Below are 24,688 nucleotides of genomic sequence, written 5' to 3' on the forward strand. Positions count from 1 at the left end.
CATCGAAGTGAAGATAGTGTGGGGGACGGTAAAGGTTCAGGAATTGTCTTTTTCTCTTCACCTTTCTTTTCAAACTTCGTCTATCCAGAACCGTGTCTGTGCACGGCAGGTGATGGGAGGGGTGGAACAATTGTCAGGTGCATGGAATTAACGTGGGCCGTTAAAGGGACTCGGTTCTCAGTCATCAGAGTCTTGTATAATATAAGGTTTCTACCTTTTTCTCCCTTTCCTGGTCAAATTAAGAACTATTCAGTCAACAATTAGTGTCCCAGCACTGTCAAGAGAACTGAGGCAGGACTACCCTGGTGGTGCAGTGGTTAAGAATCTGCCTGCCACACGGGGAGGGGGAAGGGTAAGCTGGGACGAAGTGAGAGAGTGGTATGGACTTATGTATCCTACCAAATGTAAAATAGATAGCTAGTGGGAAGCAGCCGCATAGCACAGGGAGATCAGCTCGGTGCTTTGTGACCACCTAGCGGGGTGAGATAGGGAGGGTGGGAGGGAGACGTAAGAGGGAGGAGATATGGGGATATATGTATACATATAGCTGATTCACTTCGTCATAAGGCAGAAACTAACACACCACTGTAAAGCAATTATACTCCAATAAAGATGTTAAAAAAAAAAAAAGAATCCACCAGCCAATGCAGGGGACATGGGTTTGAGCCCTGGTCCAGGAAGATCCCACATGCCGCGGAGCAACTAAGCCCGTGCGCCACAACTACTGAGCCTGCGCTCTAGAGCCCACGAGCCACAACTACTGAGCCCGTGTGCTACAACTACTGAAGCCCACGCACCTAGAGCCCGTGCTCCACAGCAAGAGAAGCCACTGCAATGAGAAGCCCACGCACCACAACGAAGAGTAGCCCCCGCTTGCCGCAACTAGAGAAAGCCCACGTGCAGCAATGAAGACCCAATGCAGCCAAAAATAAATAAATAAATAAATAATAAATAAACTTATTAAAAAAAAGAGAGAGAACTGAGGCAGACACCTTCTATGTAAACAGCCGTTTGGTTTCTTTGCTACTGGAGGTATCCCTTTGCCCAGATACTAGAAGGTGTGGGCTTCATGGTGCCCAAAGCAAGCCACAGTCTTCCCCAAATTCACCTACAAACTTCAGGATGTTAGGTTGGCTGGCAATGAAACTCCTGAACACAACCCCCTCCGTTCTCTGTAAGGCAAAGCGTCTGTCCTCCTACCTGGAGAGGAAGTTACATTTCACCTTTCAGTGTAAATATAACTTGGTCTTCCTGCAGATTAATATATGTAACATGCCACCGTGAGGACCATCTTAGAAAGGCCCCAAAGGTCTGAGGTTTGGTTCACTTTGGATGCGGGTAAGGTGAATAGGAACCGGAATTCATGGACATACAAACTAGGCAGCTTAGGTCACCTCATTCGTAACTTCAGTTGCAGATGGAGAAGAAGGAATAATTCCCAGGAGTTTGCTTTCCACTGAACCTAAAGCGTATCACAGGGAAGAAGTCAGTGGTGCAGCCAAATTAGATTATAATCTTTAGGCCAAAATGTCTTACTCATCTCTGTGAACCCTTGGATTATTACATAGCAAAGGCACACGGGTATTTGTTGAACAAATTATAATAAAAAACAAGTTGCTGTTTGCCTTTTGGATTTTATAACAGGATTAAGGAAGAGAGTCAGCAAGAATAACACAGAAATAAAGGCTGCTGAATAAGTTATTCTCAACCTATAAAGCCTGCATAATAACAAATTTCTGGTCAAATTCAGTTCTCTCAGGGGAGTGACTTCAGATTCCCAATTATTATTAGTAGTAGTAGTATCACTATTTATGGTGGAAGCAGCAGTTACCATTTTTAGCAGCTAATAAGCACCAGACACTGAGTTAGAGCATTTACATACATTATTGTTAACCTTCACAATAACTCTACAAGATAGGAATATTCCCATTTTACAGTTGCAGATACTGAGATTCAAATTGCCCAAAGTCAGAGGATTCTGCTTACAGGACCAGCAGTGTTTTCTTCACTGCCAGACCTGGTCAAACAGCCTCTAGTGTTTCAGCTTTATTACTTTAGTTTGCTGAGAACTCAATTAGAGGAGACAGGGTTATGGAAATCATTTTGGAAATCATTTAAGAGATTTGACGCTTTGAAGAAAGTACTTTTTTTGAACAAGAAAACAGACTAACCTGTTATCTTAAGTCATCCTGGGTGTTCAGCACAAGAAAAAAAAAATGGTTCTACTTTTGGAATTTCCCCATAGTTTCAGCTGAATACATCTTCTCAAGGCCTGCAAATCATGCTAGGCGATTATTATTTGCCCTGCAGTAGAATTTGAGGCAACACCCAGGCTGGCTAAGACAGGGTCCTCACCCTTAAGGAGCTTACAGTCTAGCTGGAGAGAAAAGACACACACCTGAGGCAATTTTGGAATATTTAAATGCTAAAGGCCCTAAGGACCCTGAACGTTCTAGCCAAAGCAGACTCCTAAAACTGGAAACAGACCTCCAGGGACTTGCCGGCTGGCACAAGCTAGTGCAGGCTGAAGAAGAAAGCCCCTCTGGGAGGGAGGATCACTCCCCCAAGGGTGTGCAGGTGTGGAGCGGGGGTAGTAGGGGGCTGCAGGCAGTGTGAAGTTCTGCTGCCTGGGCTGTGAAGGAAATTTGAATATCCTGCTGGGAATCAGAGTAAAATCCTTGGGACGAGGACCTTTGAGCCAGGTCCTGAACACGCACTGGACTTGGCCTGTGCCCCAAGCCTGGCCCTTCCCTGATCCTCCTTGTTTCCTCCTCAGTAATAACCCTGCTGCTTTCTCCCCGGTCAGCCAGGTGCTAGGCAGGAGGCAGTTGTTGACTTCTGAGCGCTGGACAGGAATGAGGCCTCAGGTGATGGGGAGAAGGCTGTGGACCAGAGGAACACAGCTCCTGGGGCTAAGTGCCTCCCCACTTTCCCCCGTGCCCGGTCCCTTAGTGTAAAGCCCTTGATCCCTCTCTCTCGCCCTCCTCCTCTCTCCCCACACTTGGTCAGTGAGATCCTGTCTAATCACGACCCTACACCATCTCATTTCCTGGAGGATTCTCTTCTCTCCTTTCTGGTCATGCCCACGACCTCACTGGGCTCCACCGACGTGCCCTAAGCTGGAACCCACACCACTGGCAGCTCCCCCTTTTAGTAAGTTCCCTGTGGAACACGATCTTCTCTGTCTTAGAGCACAGAACCCACTGCCTTCCCCTGCCAGGGCCTGTCAGGGAAAGTAGGTAGTACCTAATCACTGTTTAAAACGAGGTTTCACGGGCTGCCAAGGAGAGCGTTCATTCCTTTCTTGAATCTGGATGAAAACTATTCACCCAACCACAGCTTACACCATGGAACATAAATTCAGTTGTCTTCATGTGCCAAGAAAGGCTGTTCTCTCGCACACGACTCAGGGACCCTTCCCAGCTTTACCCCCGTTGCCTGCTGGCTACAGCCATTTGTGAAATTTCTGAACTGTCCAAAAGGGGATGAGCCAGCAAATTCTCTTGGAAGCATTTAATCTAGATATTCACAATTTAACTGCCTGTGAACTCAAGAACTTGTACAGATGCGTGGAAAATAAAACTCTTTCCCTAAACTCACGTGCACTGACACTTAATACATGTGAGGAAGAAACTTGAGATTATTCATACTAATTAGCAACCTAATTCAAAATGTGAACCTTAAAAAAAAATATTGGGAACTCAATCCAAGTTGGCGCTCCAGCTACTATCTTCCTGTGAGTGTATCATCCCAGCCCAGTGGTGGGTAGCACATAGGCAAGAGAAAGGGTATATGGTCCCCAGATGCTTGGAACCTTTCTGGAAGGCCAGATTAGCTGCTAAAAAACAACCTGAGGATATGAATATGCAGGTGTAAAGTAGGCTGTGATTCAAACTTGGATAAACACGTGGGGAGCAGGGCTTGTGTGTCCCAAATGTAAAAGGCTCTTGACAGTTTTACCAACAGGCCCATCCCAACATCTAAGAATTGGAAGCTAGCAACTTCTTAGCCAAAGGAAACACCCCCTACAGACTCCACATTGCAGGTGTCAGGGGTGCTCATTAATGGTGATAAAAGCCTTGTGAAGTAGGTACTATTATTCCCATGTCACAGGTGGGGAAACTGAGGCTTCCAGAAGTGATTTGTCCAAGCCCACATGGCTACAAGGTCATAGAACCAGATTTCAAGTCCAGCTCTTCCCTGACCTCCTGGGTCTATTCTCTTAAAAGCCTTCCCCACCCTTTGAGCATTCTTTCTACAGAAGATGTTTTCCTGTAAAAATTATTGAAAAGATTTTGCATCTTTCAGCAGCCCAGGCGTCACAGATTTTATCAAGGAAGAGGAGGCCAAACCTGACAGTCAGCCCAGAAATGCAGAGCCCGAGAGCGTCTGGGGACAGAAGCAGACAGAAACTGCAGCTGCCAGGGAAGGCGCCAGCCCTCAGGGGAGTAGGTAAGGACCTGCAGCTCGTGCATCTCCGTCCTCAGAGAGACTGACTTGTGCTGTAACCTGGTGAATTCCGTGTGGTTTTTAGACACTTGGGTTTTTATGTGAAGAGCGTGTACCTTACAGTGAAACACTTAAAGGCTTTAAAAGCAAACTATTGGATCCAATTTCCTTCTCCAAGGGAGGCTGGTGGGAAAAGGCAGGGCAGGGAGGAGTTTTAATTTTCTCTGCAATTACTCCATAAGTGAGACTGTGCATGGTTTTGAGTGGGTGCCCGCTGTTAGGATTCTGGAGAGGGTATGTGGGTGGTGGGTGGGAGGTGTTGGGGGATGGGGTGGGGGGGATGTGGAGAGGCAGTCTGCAGCCCGGGGATGTCTCACCTGGCCACAGTTCCCACCCACTTCCCAGAAGGGAAGGATAGGGAGGTCTGTGGATGGCAGACGACTCACCTCCCACGGAAATCTTCTCCCCTCTGATCCAAGGCGTCAAGATCTTACCGTGTAAGAAATAACATCGAAGCGAATATATGCTTTATTTCAAAACCCTGGTTGGTGGATACCTCCTCTTTCAATCTTGAGCATTCATCCCAAGGCCTAAGCCACGCTGCTCCGCTAACCACGTTGTCCTCTCCTGCGGTGGCAGAAGGAAAGGAGGAACAGGTCCTAAGGACCCCCCTTGGGATTCAAGGGAAGGGATACTTGGCAGCTCACCTTGCCAAGGACCTGTTCTTCCCCTTGGGGAAGCCACCGAGCATCACACTTCCTCGCCACCCGATGAACACAGGAGCCTTTATTTAAAAATATGATCTATACTGTGGTGGACACACGCAAATATAGAACATGTATTTGGATGGCTTGAAGTTAGGGGCGATTAGAGCATATGTGAATCTCTAGCAACTAGACGTCCACGGGACCCCAGTGATCTAATGCCTTCGGTCGGGAAGGACAGACCTCACTTCTAATTCCAGCTCTTCTTCCTCCCAGCGGTGGAGTCTTGGGTGGTCAAGTAGCCAGCCTGAGTTACAGTTCCCTTGTCTTAAAATAAGGATAATGATATCTACCTCACTGCATTGCTATAACTAAAGGAAATAATATTCTGACCAGGACTTGACTATAGTGGGCACTCAACTCCTGTTAGTTTCTCTCCTGCCATCTCCCCAGCAGTCCTCAGTGAACTGTAGACTGTTATTTGAAAGGTGAGGTTCCCTATGCATCAGACGTTCCTGGACCCAGGAGGCTCATCTAATCCGCCACCTGCACCCAGAAGACATCTTCCATGATCCTGAGATTTTGTCCCAATTTTCTATTATACCAGGACTCCTTATCTTCCCCCAATTATTCCCTCAGTCGTCTCTCCTTAGTCCTTTTTTTTCACATTCTAAGTGGTTTGCAAAAGTGGGAGTAGGAGCCAGATGTTTGAACTGTACCAGTGAGAGACTCGAAGCAAATGGGCCAGAGAGGTAATACATAGAAAGCTCTTACAAATCAATAAGAAAAACACAAATACCTAATAGAAAAGTTGGGGAAGAGGCACAGCAGACAATTTCACAGAAGAAGAAATACAGACGGCTAATAAAATTTGGGGGGAAAAAAAGTTCAAGCTCACTCAGTGATGAACGTAAACTTACATGAGATAAATTTGGCCTACCTTAGCTAGGCTAAGGTTTTTTCAAATAATGTTCAATACTGGTAGTGAAACTAATAACTAACATTTCCTGGGCACTAACGTGTCAGGTGCTTGCCAAGGCCTTGGCATGCATTCCTGATGACACAGTTATGGGAGATGCTTTCATAGTCTACCTGTAGGGTAACCTGGTACAAAGTGGAATTTGGCAACATGTGTCAAAGTCTTTAGAAAGCTTGCAATTCCACTCCTATGAATCTATTCTAAGAAAATAAGACATATAGTCAAGGAGTTATGAGCAAGGACATCTATCCTGGTGTAATTTGTGGCAGCAAAAAAACTTAAAATAATCTATATACCCAACAATAGGAGAAGGGTTGTATAAATTATGATATTTTATATAATGTACCCTTGCAGTATAATTATTATCGTGTTCTTCACAATTAACGGCAGGAGATAATGCTCACAATAAAATATTTAGGGAAAGGAAGCGGGACGTAAAGTTGTATATACCCAGATATCCCAATTTTGTTTTTTAAGACAATATTTCTAGATAAGAGAGCCCTGGGTTGTAAATTCAAATGTCTTCAGGAAACAGGCAGGTATGGCAGGAGAAATACATGACAAGGGCCGTGGGGCCTGTGGTGAAACAGACATGCTCCCCCTAAAGGCAGGTAACTCAGTGTTCAAACACTGAGCCAGCAGACAAGTGCAGGATAAAAATAGCCCAGGGGTCTTGAGTTTGCAACCCACCTCTGAATTCCAGAACAGTAGCAATGGTCTTCTGAGTTTTGGATATTGGGTGATTTTTATTTCTTCTTCATCCTCTTCTGTGTCTTCCAAATTTCCTACAATGGACATCGACTACTTTTTTAACCAGAGGAAAACAAAAGTCTATGGCTGTCAGAACGGACGAAACTGTTGGTCAAGCACATGCGGAAGTCTAGACCAAAGACATAGTCTTAGGGCAGAGAGATGTTTTTTCTGGTTTCATCTCACTGCACCCACAACATTTGGGTGCACCTAGTCGGACTCCTGGAAACGGCAGGCACTCCAGTCATGGCTGGAGCCCATGCAGGTCCTCAGAGAGGCATTCAGCAATGTCTGCAGGGCCTGGTCTATGAAGAGCATATCCCTGGTCTACCCAATCGAGTGTTTATTCCCAGGCCTAGAGCTACGAAATCTTCTCCCTATTTGATAGACACAAGAAAAAGGATTAAAATAGCACAAATATAGAATAGCACAGTCTACCACCTTCAGGGGAAACACACACGTACACGTACACACACACACACACACACACACACACACATACACAAACACATAAGGGATTGAATTTTTAAAGAGGAAGGCCGTTGTGATGACAAGAAAGGGTGGAGATGCATTCCCAGGGTGTTCCCAGAATCCGCAGGAGCTGCAGGACAGCACTTAGCCTGAGACTTCTCCTGCCCCAGAAGCTAGTGTCACCAAGTGACAGCTCGGTGGCTTCTGTGAAATAAGCTATGGTTCCTGCTGTTTCCAGTTTCTGAGTTTCAGAAGCTGCTCTAGCTGATTCTTTTGCCCATTAGGGGTCTCCCAAAGCCTGACCTAAACAGGCTCAGGGCAGAGGGGGCTCAGGTGCGTTCAGGGAACAGCCAGAAGATTCAGGTCCCAGCACTTGTTAGCTAATCTCTGAGGCTCTTCATCATATTCAAAACAAAAAGTAATTCGTCTCTCACTGAATTCTTTCTGTGATGAGACATCAAGAACCTGAGCTTCTTTAAGTCATGAGACCAGGTGTGTGATCTCAGTTAAAGGACTGTGGGTTCAAGTCCCAATCTGGATTTTGGCTGGGTTCAAGTCCCAGCTCATTGGTTCAAGTCCCAATCTGACTTGCACGGTTTCAGCTGGTGACCATGAAGGGGCAGTGATAAGACTACAACAAATTGGGAGGAAATTTTTGCAAAAAAGTGAGACGGACCTTAAGATCTTGGCACTAAATATCGTTGACTCTACCATTGTATAGAAAATTTCATCTCTAGAAGCAAGAGGAACTACAATCCGGCAGCCTGTGGAACAAAAACCACATTCACAGAAAGACAGACAAGATGAAAAGGCAGAGGGCTATGTACCAGATGAAGGAACAAGATAAAACCCCAGAAAAACAACTAAGTGAAGTGGAGATAGTCAACCTTCCACAGAAAGAATTCAGAATAATGATAGTGAAGATGATCCAGGACCTCAGAAGAAGAATGGAGGCAAAGATCGAGAAGATGCAAGAAATGTTTAACAAAGATCTAGAAGAACTAAAGAACAAACAAACAGAGATGAACAACACAATAACTGAAATGAAAAATACACTAGAAGGAAACAATAGCAGAATAACTGAGGCAGGAGAACGGATAAGTGACCTGGAAGACAGACTGGTGGAATTCACTCCTGCGGAACAGAATAAAGAAAAAAGAAGGAAAAGAAATGAAGACAGCCTAAGAGACCTCTGGGACAACATTAAACGCAACAACATTTGCATTATAGGGGTCCCAGAAGGAGAAGAGAGAGAGAAAGGACCAGAGAAAATATTTGAAGAGATTATAGTCGAAAACTTCCCTAACATGGGAAAGGAAATAGCCACCCAAGTCCAGGAAGCGCAGTGAGTCCCAGACAGGATAAACCCAAGGAGAAACACGCCGAGACACACAGTAATCAAATTGGCAAAAATTAAAGACAAAGAAAAATTATTGAAAGCAGCAAGGGAAAAATGACAAATAACATACAAGGGAACTCCCATAAGGTTAACAGCTGATTTCTCAGCAGAAACTCTACAAGCCAGAAGGGAGTGGCATGATACACTTAAAGTGATGAAAGGGAAGAACCTACAACCAAGATTACTCTACCTGGCAAGGATCTCATTCAGATTCGATGGAGAAATTAAAACTTTTACAGACAAGCAAAAGCTAAGAGAATTCAGCACCACCAAACCAGCTCTACAACAAATGCTAAAGGAACTTCTCTAAGTGGGAAACACAGGAGAAGAAAAGGACCTACAAAAACAAACCCAAAACAATTAAGAAAATGGTCATAGGAACATACATATCGATAATTACCTTAAACGTGAATGGATTAAATGCTCCAACCAAAAGACACAGGCTTGCTGAATGGATACAAAAACAAGACCCATCTATATGCTGTCTACAAGAGACCCACCTCAGACCTAGGGACACATTCAGACTGAAAGTGAGGGGATGGAAAAAGATATTCCATGCAAATGGAAATCAAAAGAAAGCTGGAGTAGCAATACTCATATCAGATAAAATAGACTTTAAAATAAAGACTATTACAAGAGACAAGGAAGGACACTACATAATGATCAAGGGAACAATCCAAGAAAAAGATATAACAATTATAAATATATATGCACCCAACATAGGAGCATCTCAATACATAAGGCAAATGCTAACAGCTGTAAAAGGGGAAATCGACAGCAACACAATAATAGTGGGGGACTTTAACACCTCACTTACACCAATGGACAGATCATCCAAACAGAAAATTAACAAGGAAACACAAGCTTTAAATGACACAATAGACCAGATAGATTTAATTGATATTTATAGGACATTCCATCCCAAAACAGCAGACTACACTTTCTTCTCAAGTGTGCATGGAACATTCTCCAGGATAGATCACATCTTGGGTCACAAATCAAGCTTCAGTAAATTTAAGAAAATTGAAATCATATCAAGCATCTTTTCTGACCACAATGCTATGAGATTAGAAATCAATTACAGGGGAAAAAACGTAAAAAACACAAACACATGGAGGCTAAACAATACGTTACTAAATAACCAAGAGATCACTGAAGAAATCAAAGAGGAAATCAGAAAATACCTAGAGACAAATGACAATGAAAACACGACAACCCAAAACCTATGGGATGCAGCAAAAGCAGTTCTAAGAGGGAAGTTTATAGCTATACAAGCTTACCTCAAGAAACAAGAAAAATCTCAAATAAACAATCTAACCTTACACCTAAAGGAACTAGAGAAAGAAGAACAAACAAAACCCAAAGTTAGCAGAAGGAAAGAAATCATAAAGATCGAGCAGAAATAAATGAAATAGAAACAAAGAAAACAATAGCAAAGATCAATAAAACTAAAAGCTGGTTCTTTGAGAAGATAAACAAAATTGATAAACCATTAGCCAGACTCATCAAGAAAAAGAGGGAGAGGACTCAAATCATTAAAATTACAAATGAAAAAGGAGAAGTTACAACAGACACCAAAGAAATACAAAGCACCCTAAGAGACTACTACAAGCAACTCTGTGCCAATAAAATGGACAATCTGGAAGAAATGGACAAATTCTTAGAAAGGTATAACCTTCCAAGACTGAACCAGGAAGAAATAGAAAATATGAACAGACCAATCACAAGTAAGGAAATTGAAACTGTGATTAAAAATCTTCCAACAAACAAAAGTCCAGGACCAGATGGCTTCACAGGTGAATTCTATCAAACATTTAGAGAAGAGCTAACACCCATCCTTCTCAAACTCTTCCAAAAAATTGCAGAGGAAGGAACACTCCCAAACTCATTCTATGAGGCCACCATCACCCTGATACCAAAACCAGAGATACTACAAAAAAAGATTACAGACCAATATCACTGATGAATACAGATGCAAAAATCCTCAACAAAATACTAGCAAACAGAATCCAACAACACATTAAAAGGATCATACACCATGATCAAGTGGGATTTATCCCAGGGATTCAAGGATTCTTCAATATATGCAAATCAATCAATGTGATACACCATATTAACAAATTGAAGAATAAAAATCATATGATCATCTCAATAGATGCAGAAAAAGCTTTTGACAAAATTCAACACCCATTTATGATAAAAACTCTCCAGAAAGTGGGCATAGAGGGAACCTACCTCAACATAATAGAGGCCATATACGACAAACCCACAGCAAACGTCATTCTCAATGGTGAAAAACTGAAAGCATTTCCTCTAAGATCAGGAACAAGACAAGGATGTCCACTCTCACCACTATTATCCAACATAGTTTTGGAGGTCCTAGCCACAGCAATCAGAGAAGAAAAAGAAATAAAAGGAATACAAATTGGAAAAGAAGAAGTAAAACTGTCACTGTTTGCAGATGACATGATACTATACATAGAGAATCTTAAAGATGCCACCAGAAAACTACTAGAGCTAATCAATGAATTTGGTAAAGTTGCAGGATACAAAATTAATGCACAGAAATCTCTTGCATTCCTATACACTATGATGAAAAATCTGAAACAGAAATTAAGGAAACACTCCCATTTACCACTGCAACGAAAAGAATAAAATACCTAGGAAAAAAACTACCTAGGGAGACAAAAGACCTGTATGCAGAAAACTATAAGACACTGATGAAAGAAATTAAAGATGATACCAACAGATGGAGAGATATACCATGTTTTGGATTGGAAGAATCAATATTGTGAAAATGACTATACTACCCAAAGCAATCTACAGATTCAATGCAATCCCTATCAAATTACCAGTGGCACTTTTTACAGAACTAAAACAAAAAATCTTAAAATTTGTATGGAGACACAAAAGACCCCGAATAGCCAAAGCAGTCTTGAGGGAAAAAAATGGAGCTGGAGGAATCAGACTCCCTGACTTCAGACTATACTACAAAGCTACAGTAATCAAGACAATATGGTACTGGCACAAAAACAGAAATATAGATCAATGGAACAGGATAGAAAGCCCAGAGATAAACCCATGCACCTATGGTCAACTAATCTATGACAATGGAGGCAAGGATATACAATGGAGAAAAGACAGTCTCTTCAATAAGTGGTGCTGGGAAAACTGGACAGCTACATGTAAAAGAATGAAATTAGAACACTCCTTAACACCATACACAAAAATAAACTCAAAATGGATTAGAGACCTAAATGTAAGGCCAGACACTATAAAACTCTTAGAGGAAAACATAGGAAGAACACTCTTTGATATAAATCACAGCAAGATCTTTTTTGATCCACCTCCTAGAGGAATGGAAATAAAAACAAAAATAAACAAATGGGACCCAATGAAACTTAAAAGCTTTTGCAAAGCAAAGGAAACTACAAACAAGACGAAAAGACAGCCCTCAGAATGGGAAAAAATATTTGCAAATGAATCAATGGACAAAGGATTAATCTTTAAAATACATAAACAGCTCATGAAGCTCAATATTAAAAAAACAAACAACCCAATCAAAAAATAGGCGGAAGACCTAAATAGACATTTCTCCAAAGAGGACATACAGATGGCCAAGAGGCACATGAAAAGCTGCTCAACATCACTAATTATTAGAGAAATGCAAATCAAAACTACAGTGAGGTATCACCTCACACCAGTTAGAATGGGCATCATCAGAAAATCTACAAACAACAAATGCCAGAGAGGGTGTGGAGAAAAGGGAACCTTCTTGCACTGTTGGTGGGAATGTAAATTGATACAGCCACTATGGAGAACAGTATGGAGGTTCCTTAAAAAACTAAAAATAGAATTACCATATTACCCAGCAATCCCACTACTGGGCATATACCCAGAGAAAACCGTAATTCAAAAAGACACAGGCACCCCAATGTTCACGGCTGCGCTATTTACAGTAGCCAGGTCATGGAAGCAACCTAAATGCCCATCGACAGACGAATGGATAAAGAAGATGTGGCACATATATACAATGGAATATTACTCAGCCATAAAAAGGAACGAAATTGGGTCATTTGTAGAGACATGGATGAATCTAGAGACTGTCCTACAGAGTGAAGTAAGTCAGAAAGAGAAAAACAAGTATCGTATATTAACGCATATATGTGGAACCTAGAAAAATGGTACAGATGAACCAGTTTGCAGGGCAGAAATAGAGACACAGATGTAGAGAACAAATGTATGGACACCAAGGGGGGAAAGCAGCAGGGGGTGGGGGTGGTGGTGTGATGAATTGGGAGATTGGGATTGACATGTATACACTGATGTGTATAAAATGGATGACTAATAAGAACCTGCTGTATAAAAAAATAAATAAAATTAAATTAAAAAAAAATTAACCAAAGCCTACACTTCCGAATCCTCCATATCATTTTTTCTTAAAAAAAAAAAAAAAATATATATATATAGATAGATAGATAGATAGATATAGAGAGAGAGAATTCAGATTGTCACATAGAAGCATTTGTTCCTTAAAATGCCATCAGCCCAGCCTGGGTGGGCACACAGCTCCAATCCTTTACATCCACAGCCAGATGCCCAGAGCATCCTAGAATCACTGCTACGTCTCTTACTGGGGTTTATAAAAACCTGGGAGGGGCCTGATAAGAAAGCTTAACTGATTTCTAGAAGAGCCGATGAGTAAAGATTCTCACTGCGTCCCTGAGTGTCCCATGCAGTTAACAATAAAAGGAGGCTCATGGAGTATCAGGATGTTGGAGACGCAGACTGCTGCCCCCCTGAGAGGCGCCTCCACTAGAGCGAGTCTGTATTGCCTTGGTCTTCGGCTAGGCCAGACGCTTGGAGGACTTGCGTTTCACCTGCCTGAGCTGTTACCACACAGGCCTTGTCGAAGCTGTGGAGTCCTGTCCACTCTACAGGGTGAACCGCTTTGGGAACCGAACGATAAGGATGGCAGCGCCTCACTAGGTCCTACAGGATAGCAGAGGGGGGAGCAGAGGGGGGTGGCCAGTGGCAGGAGGGAACTCAGGAGAGTGGAATCAGAGAAGTAGGTCCAGTGTCCTGTCAACGTTGAGAGGGTAAAAACCCTCAACAGCACACACACTATGAATGAAGTGGATTCTTGTTTTTACAAGGAAATTGTTAGTCCAGTCAGTGTCTTCAGGAGTAATGCAGGGTAGTGGTTACAAACTGTAGCATCAGGCAGATCTGAGTTGAAATGTTCACTCCATCACTTACTGGAAATAGGATCTTGGGCAACTTATGTGACTTCCTAAGCCTTGGTGCTCTCACTTATGATGTGGTGTGATTGTGGCACCTGTTCCACAGGGTTGTGAGCCTGTGTGCATGTAACACAATTAGCATGGTGCCCTCGATAGTACTTATGCATTATTTTTATAAGGCAAGTTTTGACCAAACCATTTCACCAATAGACATTCCTACCCCTTTGGGCATTTGACCTCTCTCCTCTTTCTACATCTCCTCATACTTTAGATTCAGGGGGCAACGGAGAGGAATTCTATCACAGTCAGAGGTTACAAACTCACTAGGGGCTAGTGACAAAGAGGAGATCATGATTTCATCAGAGGGTTATGATTTTTATTTGCACTGAGTAGTAAGTGTAACCACGATCATCAATTTAACTGGGCAGCAGCTTCTAGAGCCTTCCTCCCAATCTGCCAGAGTAGACTGTACATTTCTTAATGTTTTGTAAAGCTGTATGTGATGCAGGAGTGTCCTGAATGTATGTTGAACAAATTGGGATGAGAAAGCACTGGTGGGTTTTGTAGTTGTCATTCCTCGAGTGTTGGTTTTCCTTCTCAGTAAATACTGGTATGAAAACCATCATTTGAGAGATTTTACCCATCATCAGCCCTGACTGACGTGGGGCTGGACAGTCTTCCCAGAGCTTCTGCAGAAAGGATCTGTATCCTCAGGGTCACTGTGCTGCCCCAGGACCAACCTGAGCTCCACAAGTGTACAAAAGAGAGTTCATGGGGACTTCCCTGGCGGTCCAGTGGTTAAGACTCAGTGCTTCCATTGCAAAGGGCAAGGGTTCGATCCCTGGTCAGGGAACCAAGATCCCGCATGCCACATGGCACAGCCAAAAAAAAAAAAAAGAAACAAAAACAAAAGAGAGTTCATACGCAGTAAACTGAAACTAACTCTCCTGTACTCCTTCGGTACCTCCAGTCATTTTAACCATGCCCGTTTTCCTCTCCAGGGCTTGTTTGTTGCCTTATGGGACCCTCACCCTTGGTGTTAGAGGTCTCTCATCTGTGAGCACCTACAGTAAAGTGATAAGCTTATCTTTTCTCAATACAGATCCAACCGTTCAACAAGAAGGTCCAATGTGGGCAAGTGACACCAAGCTGAAGAGGCCAACTCGAGAGAGAAGAAACTTGGTCCCATCCTCACAGCTAATAACGGTGATGGAGAATACCCCCGAGAGAGCCAAAAAAAGAGACCTGAGTGCTCTCTCCCAGAAGGAACCGCACCCAGCCCTATCCCAGGCCTTCCAAGGAACAAACAGTCCTCAAGAGTTGACCGAGTCCTTGGGGCCACCACTCGTAACTACCACCTTGGGAGGGCCAAGAAGAATGATGTTTCGGTTCAGAGATGAAGATTTTTATTCCGTTTTATCCTCAAACTCTGGAGGAGAAAATGGTGACACTGAAGAGGAAACCCATGTAGAGGAAGAACTTTTGTTGGCTGGTATGCACCCGCCCCGTTCTCCTTCCAATCATAAGAGAAGTAGATTTCTTGGGACATTGGCCACTCGGGCCAAAAATAAAAGTTTTGAAGAAAATCCTGCAAATTGCAGAGCTAATTCTGTAAGAAGAAGTGAGTCCGGTCATGGCTCATTACGAATTAGCAGTGCAATGCAGCTAGTGCCAGAGCAGCCTTCCATCTGGCAAGGGATATTCCAAGACCCTGGGCAGCCTGATGGGGGGTCTGCTAAAGAGAAAGACAGCAGTGACAGTGAAAATGAGAAGACCTTTCATTCATGGGACACCAAGTCCGAAAGCAGTCTGGAGGATGACCTTAATGCTGAAAATGTATTTCGTGATGTTACTTCTGTGGAAGACAGGCCTGGAACCCATGATTATGAAAGAGATTGGCAAGCCCATTTAAGTGATTCTAATAATCCTCTTGGCTGTTTTCTTGCTGGTAGACCAACAGCTCCAAGATCATCAATGAATTCATCCTATAACACTCCAGGATCATTCGTGCATTCTGCTCTGAGAGACGATACTCCAATAGACCTGTCCACATCATCTACCTTAGCTCCCAGTTCAGACTCGGAGGGAAGCTCCAGGTTTAATGTTCGTCAACCACTGTCTCCCATTAGAAATAGGAATCTATTTGCCAGTGCTGAAAACCACAGTTATTTTCCTGTAAACAGTGTGCATGAATTTGATGTCAGGGGAGCAGAAGATATTACTTTAACAAGCCAATCTCAGGAGGCTCCATTACATACAGAAGATCTCTTACTAAATCCTCAAAGCAGCTTGTCCTTGGTGGAGTCTTCCAGCTCCTCTCCATCAGGAACGAATTTACAAGGCCACTTGCATGTGCCCAGGTCCCTGCAAGAAAATATACCTTTTACTTTCTTTGCAGTGTCTGAGTTCCCAAATCAAAATGACAATGGGAGCAGAATGGAGGTCCCTGGCGTCACCGATGAAAAGGAAGCCACTAAAACAAAGGCAGACCCTGAGAAACTCAAGAAATTACGAGAAAGGTGAGGAGTTTTCATAATTATATGAATATACATATATATTTCTAAATTCTATTTCTCTAATGCCAAAATAAGCAGTGCTTTCCTTAAAGGGTCATGGGGATTCTAAGTCAAGGGAGGCCCTTCCTTGACATTTTAATGATTTCTTCTTTCAAGAAAATTGTCTAGTTTGTTGCTTTTAAAATATGTCTCTACAAAGAAATGTTCGGTTTTTCAGCCCAACTTCTTCAGTATTCCCAAAGTGTTTTTTTCCTTGAATACCATAACTTTAAGAAAGGCAAGGGCTTCCCTGGTGGCGCAGTGGTTGAGAATCTGCCTGCCAATGCAGGGGACATGGGTTCGGGCCCTGGTCTGGGAAGATCCCACATGCCGCGGAGCAACTAGGCCCGTGAGCCACAACTACTGAGCCTGCGCATCTGGAGCCTGTGCTCCGCAACAAGAGAGGCTGCGATAGTGAGAGGCCTGCGCACCGCGATGAAGGGTGGGCCCCACTCGCCGCAACTGGAGAAGGCCCCTCGCACAGAAACGAAGACCCAACACAGCCAAAAATAAATAAGTAAATAAATAAATAATTAATTAAAAAAAAAAAAAAAAGAAAGGCAAGCAACTATACTCCAATAAAAAATAAATAAAATTTTTAAAAACAAAGAAAATAAAAGGCAAGTTTGCCAAATATAAGGGTTTTGGGGTTTGCTTTTTTGTTTTTGGCCGCACCTTGCAGCTTATGGTTTCTTAGTTCCCCGACCGGGCATCGAACCCGTGCCACCTGCAGTGGAAGCATGGAGTCTTAACCACTGAACTGCCAGGGAAGTCCCAAGGGTTTCTGACTTCTACACAGGGCTTCCCTTTCCCCCTAGCAATTAGGAACCAAGATTTTTTTATGAAATGGTTGTTATCTCCCCAGAGAAGGAGCCATTCAGCACTTGGAAGTTCACCAGCTCTCCCCCATGAGCTCTGCGCAAATCCAACCAACAGTTCTAGAATTTGAACCTTCCAAACTAAAAGGCTGGTCTCAAACAGTTGCCATAGCTACCTCAGTTCTCTGAAGGGCCACGCTGGGGTGACCACTGCTTCCATTTTATGTGCTGCTTCTCATGCACAAGAAAGAGAGAAATAAGATCTTTTCTGAATTGCTCTTTTCTTTGATCTCTCCTTTCTTGTGAGATGATTTTGGGATATTTCACAACTATGAAATGCAATACTTTTTAAAGCTGTCATTAAACACCATGTCAGGATTTGACCATTTAATTTATGATAGGTGTTACCATGCCCTGATATTGGCTTACTGATCTGGAAAGTGATTCTTTGAATGCGAGCCCTTTTTTTGTGTTAGTATGGCTCATTGGGTCATTAATTATCCCATTGATATTCATCTGTAAGTGGGAAAATTCCATGGCAATGAATTTGAATGCAAAAAGGAGGAAAAGATACGACTTAGAATGCTCACACACTCCTGTCTATCATCCGACTGCAGGAATGAAGCAATTTCCTTGTTAACAGCACCTTTTTTTTTCCATATCAAACAAACTACCAAAAGACTGACCCAGGGTTAAGGGCCAAAAGGTCTCAGCACCCATCCATCCTCACCTACCCAAAAATACTCTTCAAACCCACTTGCCAGGGGTCTGGACTTCCACCATCCCAAAGCAATGCCTTTGGGCTAAAAATGACTTCTTTTAAAAATGCACCCACTTCTAGGTGTAGTAATGCATTAAACAGCTACTATTTGTGTACTTTGTTTATCAGATACTCTCTTTTTTCTGTATACAATAAACCTTATGCTTTTCTTATTATTTCAAAAATATTCATTTTAGGAAATATTAAAAATATAAACTTAAAAGAAAAATCACCAATAACCCTATAATCCAGAGAAAAGCACTGTGAAAAACTCTTTCCAGTCTTTTATCTTTGCATATAAATGCAATTTTTAGTAAACATTGGTTCATATTTTATAATATGCCTTATTTTAAGATTTCAAGCCCATTTCTCAATGCCACTTATACTCTTTAAAATTTTCGCTTGATTCGTTAGCTTGATACATACAAATAAGCATATAACGTACGCACACTCTAGAGAATTAGAAGCAGAACAAAACCCGGGCATCCCTGTGCCCACCTTCCAGCGAACAGAACATCACTGGAGCTTGGGAGCCCCTCACTCACCCTATCTCCTCATCTCCCTCCTTCATCTCCTCCCTCCCAACCCCCTAAACCCTCTGGAAATCATTCTTGCATTGCAATTATCATTCCTTTGCTTTTTAGTTTCTTGTTGTTGGAAGTTTTTTTGCTTTATGGCTTCACCATATGAGCATATGTATTCCCAAACAACACATTGTATATATTTTTGAATTCTGTAGAAATGTTACTATTATTTTTGAACTCCCTAGAAATGGAATATCTGTTCTTCTGTGACTTGCTTTTTCCCCTTACATCGTTAGCCAGATGCATCCTGGTTGATATTTTTGGGCTTTAATGCATTTGCTTTCACCACTACAGACAATTTCGCCATCCTCCCGTCGATGGACATTTGGGTCCTTTACTGTTTTCTGTACACAGTGCTGCATGAACATTCTTGTAAACGTCTCCTGGTGCACATGGGAAGAGTTCTCTGGGATATTTTTTTTTTTTTTTAATCATCAGCCTTTTGGTTCCAACCAGTCTGGGGTATTTTTTTTTTAATTAATTAATTAATTTTTTTGGCTGTGTTGGGTCTTCGTTTCTGTGCGAGGGCTTTCTCTAGTTGTGGCAGCGGGGGCTACTCTTCATCGCGGTGCGCGGGCCTCTCACTATCGCGGCCTCTCTTGTTGCGGAGCACAGGCTCCAGACGCGCAGGCTCAGTAGTTGTGGCTCACGGGCCTAGTTGCTCCGCAGCATATGGGATCTTCCCAGACCAGGGCTCGAACCCGTGTTCCCTGCATTGGCAGGCAGATTCTCAACCACTGCGCCACCAGGGAAGCCCTTCTCTGGGATATTTATGCAGGAGTGGACTTGCTGTCCTGGCGGGTAGCACAGCTTCCACCATACAAGTAATGCCAATGTACTGTCTCAACAGTGATGTATACTGTTGTCCATCCTGTCAGCACTTGTACTGATTGGCTTTACACATTGTCACCAGTCGCATGGGAGTAAAATGATACCGTGGCTTTAATTTACATTTTCATGACTGTTAATAAGTTTAGGTGTTCTGCTGGCTCTTTTAAAAATTTTTTTGGCCACGTTGTGTGGCATACGGGATCTTAGTTCCCTGATCAGGGATCGAACCTGTGTCCCCTGCATTGGGAGCAGGGAGTCTTAACCACTGGACCACAAGGGAAGTCCCTGTTGGCTCTTTTAGATGTTAAATGACCATTTCTATTTCTTCTTCTACAAAATGCTTATCTATGTCTTCTGCCCATTTTTCTTTTAGAATATTTTTCTTTTATTTTAAAAATCCTTTATATAGTCTGGCTATTAATCTGATTCTTTGACAGTTATGTGTTGGAAATATCTTTTCTCAATTTGTAGTTTGTCTCTCCTCTTTCTTGATGTTTTTTAATGAAAATAAATTCTTAATTTTAATGTAGCCAACTGTATCCATCTTCTTTACGGATTGTGATTTGTATCTTGTTGTCTTGATTAAGAAATCCTTCGCTAACCTGGGGTCATTATGACACTCTTCCTATTTTCTTCCAAAATCTCTACAGTTTTCCTGTGCACGCTTAGGACTTCATGTGAAATGAATTTTGGACTTAAGTGTGATGTTTAATATGTGGTGTGAGGTATGCATTGTGAATACCAAGTTGTCCCAGGATCCTTCCCCTGCAGAGCCACATCTGTCATATAACAAACTATATATGTATAAGTCTGTCTCAGGGCTCTCTGTTCTGTTCTGTTGTTGTTGTTTTTTTTTTTTTTTGTCTTTCCCTAAGGCACACCATCTCAATGACTGAAGCTTTATAAGTTTATAAGTGCAAAAGCCTCCCTCCCCACTTTGTTCCTTAAGAGTCCTTGACTATATACATTTAAAAATCAGCTTTTGGGGATATTCATTGGAATTGCATTGAATCTACAGATTATTTGGGGGAGAACTGACATCTTGCAGACATTGAGTCTTTCTTTGATAAACATGGCATATCTCTTCTTTTGTTTGTGTCCACCATGAGATAGTATAATTCTGTTCCTTTTCATTGAACTTCCCTTTCTTGGGGAGAAAACTCTTCTAAGACACTGAGCATACACTCCTATATCCAGAGTAATGTCCATTTCTTCCTCTCCTTTGATTTTAGTCTCTAGCCAGTTTTGCTTTCCTTGACCAGAGAGTCCCTAGGCCCATGAGGATTCTAAACAACAAAAAATTAGCCTTAGATTCCTCAAAAGCCTCCCTACAGAAACATCGACCAGCTATTCTTGACTCACCATTTATGAGACACAAATATGTTTGCTTACATTTTCATTAATTCCATCTTCATCACATTCCAGCAGCTTATATTCTGGAATGTTGGCATAATTTATTGGCAAGGGTTGAGTTACTGGTGAGTTCACGTCCAAGTTCACTGGTTCATCACTCATCCCAACCAACATCTACTGAGTGGTCTCCACACGCCAGTCCTTTACCAGACTCCAGGTGCACTTTATTGTCTGCACGGCAGGTTCACCCGCTCCAGGCTGCCCCATGACCCTGTAAGTGGGTAGCAGTAGTCGGATTATCATGGCTTTACACATGAGGAAACAGAGACCTGGGAAGCTCAAACACCTTGTCCAAAGTCATCAAACTCACAAGTTTTAGAAGCAAACCTCAAAGCCAGGCCCCGGCGGGTGCGGGGAGAAGAGCTCCTAGCCTCTGGCTCAGTTTCCCTCTGCAGCTCTTTCCCAACCTTCGAATGTGTGATAGGAGCGCTGGTGCTCCTGGTTCGCTCACACGGATCAATAACTGCAAAGGAGCCTGACTTAAGAATCCGTGAACCTAGGGACTTCCCTGATGGTCCAGTGGTTTAGACTCCGCGCTTCCACTACAGCGGGGGCGGGCTTCGATCCCTGGGGAGGGAATTAAGATCCCACATGCTGCGGGGTGTGGCCTAAAAAAAAAAAGGAAATTTAAAAAAATTAAAAATACCTCTACCACCTGCCTGCTGTGGCCTAAAAAAAAAAAAGAAAGAAAAGAAAAAGAATCCCTGACCCTGTTATCAGTAACCATCTTACCGGGAAGAATCTTCAGCAGGGTCAGAGGGAGCAGTGAGTTAGCCCCCAGGAAGGCATGGGGGCGGCGGGGCCGGGGGGGGGGGGTGTGGTGATGGCTTCCTTTTCCTCCCCGCCCCACCCTACGCTCTGGGAACTGGTATTTGTGGAAACTGCAAACGTGTAGACTCCTGGTGACGAGGGCTTGTTTTCCACTTAGTCTCCTGGAGGAGGAGTCCGAGGAGGAGGGAGACTTGTGTCGCATCTGTCAGATAGCCGGGGGTTCCCCCGCCAGCCCCCTCGTGGAGCCGTGCGGCTGCGTGGGAAGCCTGCGGTTTGTCCATCCGGAGTGCCTGAAAAAATGGCTGAAAGTGAAAATAACATCAGGTAGGTGGGAAAGGCGGAACGACACACGTGCCGCGTACTTACCACGAGGCGCCGACCTGTGGGACGCGCAGCCTTGACAACAGCTCACGGCAGCAGTCGCTCGGGGGGGAACGGGGCTCTTGCTCACAGCCCCCGAAGGACAGGGGCAGGACTAAGCTGCCTTCAAATTATGGGAGGGAAATGAGTTTTGTTTTGTTTTGTTTTCAAGGCTCAGGGAAGAATCCTGGAACGTGCTGTCGAATTTCACCCCTGCTCGAGGCCTGAGCAGAGGTGCTAAAATTGCCTCCCAGGAGGAAGGAAACTAGAACTGGGTCTATGGCTGGGTCTCAGCAAGCACACAGCGGCCACGGCAGCTGGTAGACAGACCAGTTCTGCTTCCTTTTACTTGGGGGGAGGGGGTGGGGTAGCACCTAGAAGCTGAGCCAAGCTGCCCTTTTGCAGCAAGGAAAAGAGCACTGATCTGATTTTTCTACCGCCATATTAGATAAAGAGATTCCCATTGTGCTCATTTTGTCAGCTCTGTCTTTAACAGATCTTGTAACTGGGTGTGAAACCCCATTCTCAACTCCCGAGGGCGGTTATAACCTAAATATAGCCATGTCAGTAGGTCGGCTATAGTTTTCTTGGCAGAGAACAGGAGGTTTCTTCAAAACATTTAGGAACAAGAGCAACTTGAATAACAACAACAACAACAAAATAGGACGCCAATGCAAAGAACACTTCGCTTCAAAAACACCTAAGGCTTTTAGACTCCCCTCTCTGAAAACTTTTTACCCCAGAGCCAGATGCTGTTTGTCTCCTCCTCCATGCTCTCCTCCTTGGTTATCATTGTGCCAGACAGCCCAGGAGACCTAGAACTTGACCCTGTCCCCGTGGCGTGTCGCCACGCCCCCTCACCAAGCACAGCACACCATTTAATCAGGCAATGAACACGCAGGATGATCCGGTCAACTGTCTCCTCCCCGAGGCCCTTTCTCCACGTCTGCAGGAGAAATGTAGGAGCGACCACTGCCCGAATTACTTAAATGCATCTCCACACAGTGAGCAGGGTACCCAGCCCTTCACAGAGCGAAGAACAAGTGGATCTCAGCCACTAATGACTATGCTGTGCAATGCTTTATCTTACGAGAAATTTGGGCTAATTAAACATCTAGCACAGAAAAAATTACTCATGAGATGTGTGATGAAAGTACTGCTAAATGCTGGTAAATGCTAATGCTGGTCTGGGTGTAATCGGCAGGATTAGATTGGAGGACACATGGGACCCTCCGTAGCCTTAAGTATTATAGAATGATGCTTTAAAAAAAAAATTCAAGTCAACAAAATGCAGATAAGGGATCACTGTTCATCCTTGTCTTTTGAAATTCTCTATTATTTACTACCTCTTTGTATCTCCAGTGGGGAAAAATAGAACTGGGGTATAAAACTGCACAAACCCTATCTTTACCAAATAAATTCAAGTAACTGATTAGTCCTCTGTTTTCTTTTTTTTTTGGCCGCACCTCTTGGCTTGTGGAATCTTAATCTTAGTTCCCAACCAGGGATCGAACCCGGGGCCCCCTGCAGTGGAAGCGCAGAGTCCTAACCACTGGGCCGCCGAGGAATTCCCAGTCCTCTGTTTTCTAATGCATAAAATAAACACTAGTACATCATTAGCCAAAATGCAGCACCTACACCAGGGGGAAAGGGCATATGGCAACACGCTTGCTTAGACATAACAGCCATAGATCTGCATCTTTCACTTTTGCATTGGGGAATAGGATAAGCGGAGGAAAAAATGCTGATCTAGAATTCACGTTAAAAAAAACCCAACAAACCAGCGACAAAGGAAGCCTTCTCCTGTTTCTTTTCCCAAATGAGGCTGAACTCAGGCTCAAGCGTTGGCCCCAGATACTGCCATACCAGTGCCCACACATGGCCCCGGGGTCCCTTCACTCTTCTCAGGCGGCAAGTCACCTGGGCAGGAGTAAAGACAGATTTTTAAGCCACAGATCAAGGATAGCTTCTGCCACCATTTTGGTCCTTACTAATTTATTGGCTTGGACCAGTGTTAGATCTGCCAGGAAAAACAACAGTAACATAGACCCAGTATTCACTCTTCTGGCAAACACTTCTGTTACCGACTCTCAGCCTCCATGTAGTAATTCTAATTTTATGAACCAATATGTTTATATTTAAACAGAAAGCAAGACCTGTTATTTAAAATAGGTGAAGTTCCTGGGAATTTCACTCACAGGAAGCTTGCATAATAATGAAAATGATGACAAAGGAAATTTTTTGGATCTCGGGTTCAAGGTCATTTTCTACCTTGAACCTGAAGGAAAGAAAACTGACTAAAAAAAGGCCACTGAAACTCAGAATTCCTAACACACAAATTCGCTCGCAAAATGTCAACACCAAAAGGGTTACGTGTAACAAAATTCTTTAATTTAAGGAGCAGATCTTGGCACCGTGAGGACCTGTGAGATGTGTAAACAAAGCCTGCTGGTCGACCTGGATGATTTTAATGTGACCGAGTTCTACCAGAAGCACCAGCAGTGCCGGGTAAGAGCTGCTCACACCCGCTCTGGGTTCATAGGCTAGAGTCGGGTAGAGGTACAAGGCAGGAAGAAACTCTTTCCCTGATACAAGGAACGT

The 24,688-nt window shown here is 43.4% G+C and overlaps 1 protein-coding gene and 2 long non-coding RNA genes across 6 annotated transcripts in view; 1 reads left to right on the plus strand and 2 right to left on the minus strand.

Moving 5' to 3' along the window:
- MARCHF10 (membrane associated ring-CH-type finger 10) overlaps positions 1 to 24,688 on the plus strand; it is an 85,609-nt gene that overhangs the window by 41,959 nt on the left and 18,962 nt on the right. Inside the window, exons 4-7 of the mRNA XM_082373815.1 lie at positions 4,309 to 4,452; positions 15,098 to 16,514; positions 21,885 to 22,051; positions 24,486 to 24,595. Coding sequence (XP_082229941.1) covers positions 4,309 to 4,452; positions 15,098 to 16,514; positions 21,885 to 22,051; positions 24,486 to 24,595 — 1,838 coding nt within the window. The remainder of the gene's footprint in view (positions 1 to 4,308; positions 4,453 to 15,097; positions 16,515 to 21,884; positions 22,052 to 24,485; positions 24,596 to 24,688) is intronic.
- The window catches only part of LOC309619089, a 37,042-nt gene continuing 17,186 nt past the window's right edge, over positions 4,833 to 24,688 (minus strand). For 2 of the 4 annotated variants that reach the window (XR_014238754.1, XR_014238756.1), the window contains 2 exons: positions 16,268 to 16,359; positions 5,221 to 7,259 (listed from right to left, as the gene is read on the minus strand). This is a non-coding gene — a long non-coding RNA (uncharacterized lncRNA). Of the gene's footprint in view, positions 5,077 to 5,220; positions 7,260 to 16,253; positions 16,360 to 24,688 lie in introns of those variants that run through there. The other 2 variants (XR_014238753.1, XR_014238755.1) reach the window with 2 other exon arrangements.
- LOC309619091 lies at positions 20,372 to 21,967 on the minus strand. Its single transcript, XR_014238758.1, has 2 exons — positions 21,284 to 21,967; positions 20,372 to 21,167 (listed from the first exon to the last, which is right to left on the minus strand). It is a non-coding gene; the product is annotated as an uncharacterized lncRNA (long non-coding RNA).

The sequence above is a fragment of the Balaenoptera borealis genome, assembly GCF_965194805.1.
Source record: "Balaenoptera borealis genome assembly, chromosome: 20".
NCBI classification, from domain to species: Eukaryota; Metazoa; Chordata; class Mammalia; order Artiodactyla; family Balaenopteridae; genus Balaenoptera; species Balaenoptera borealis.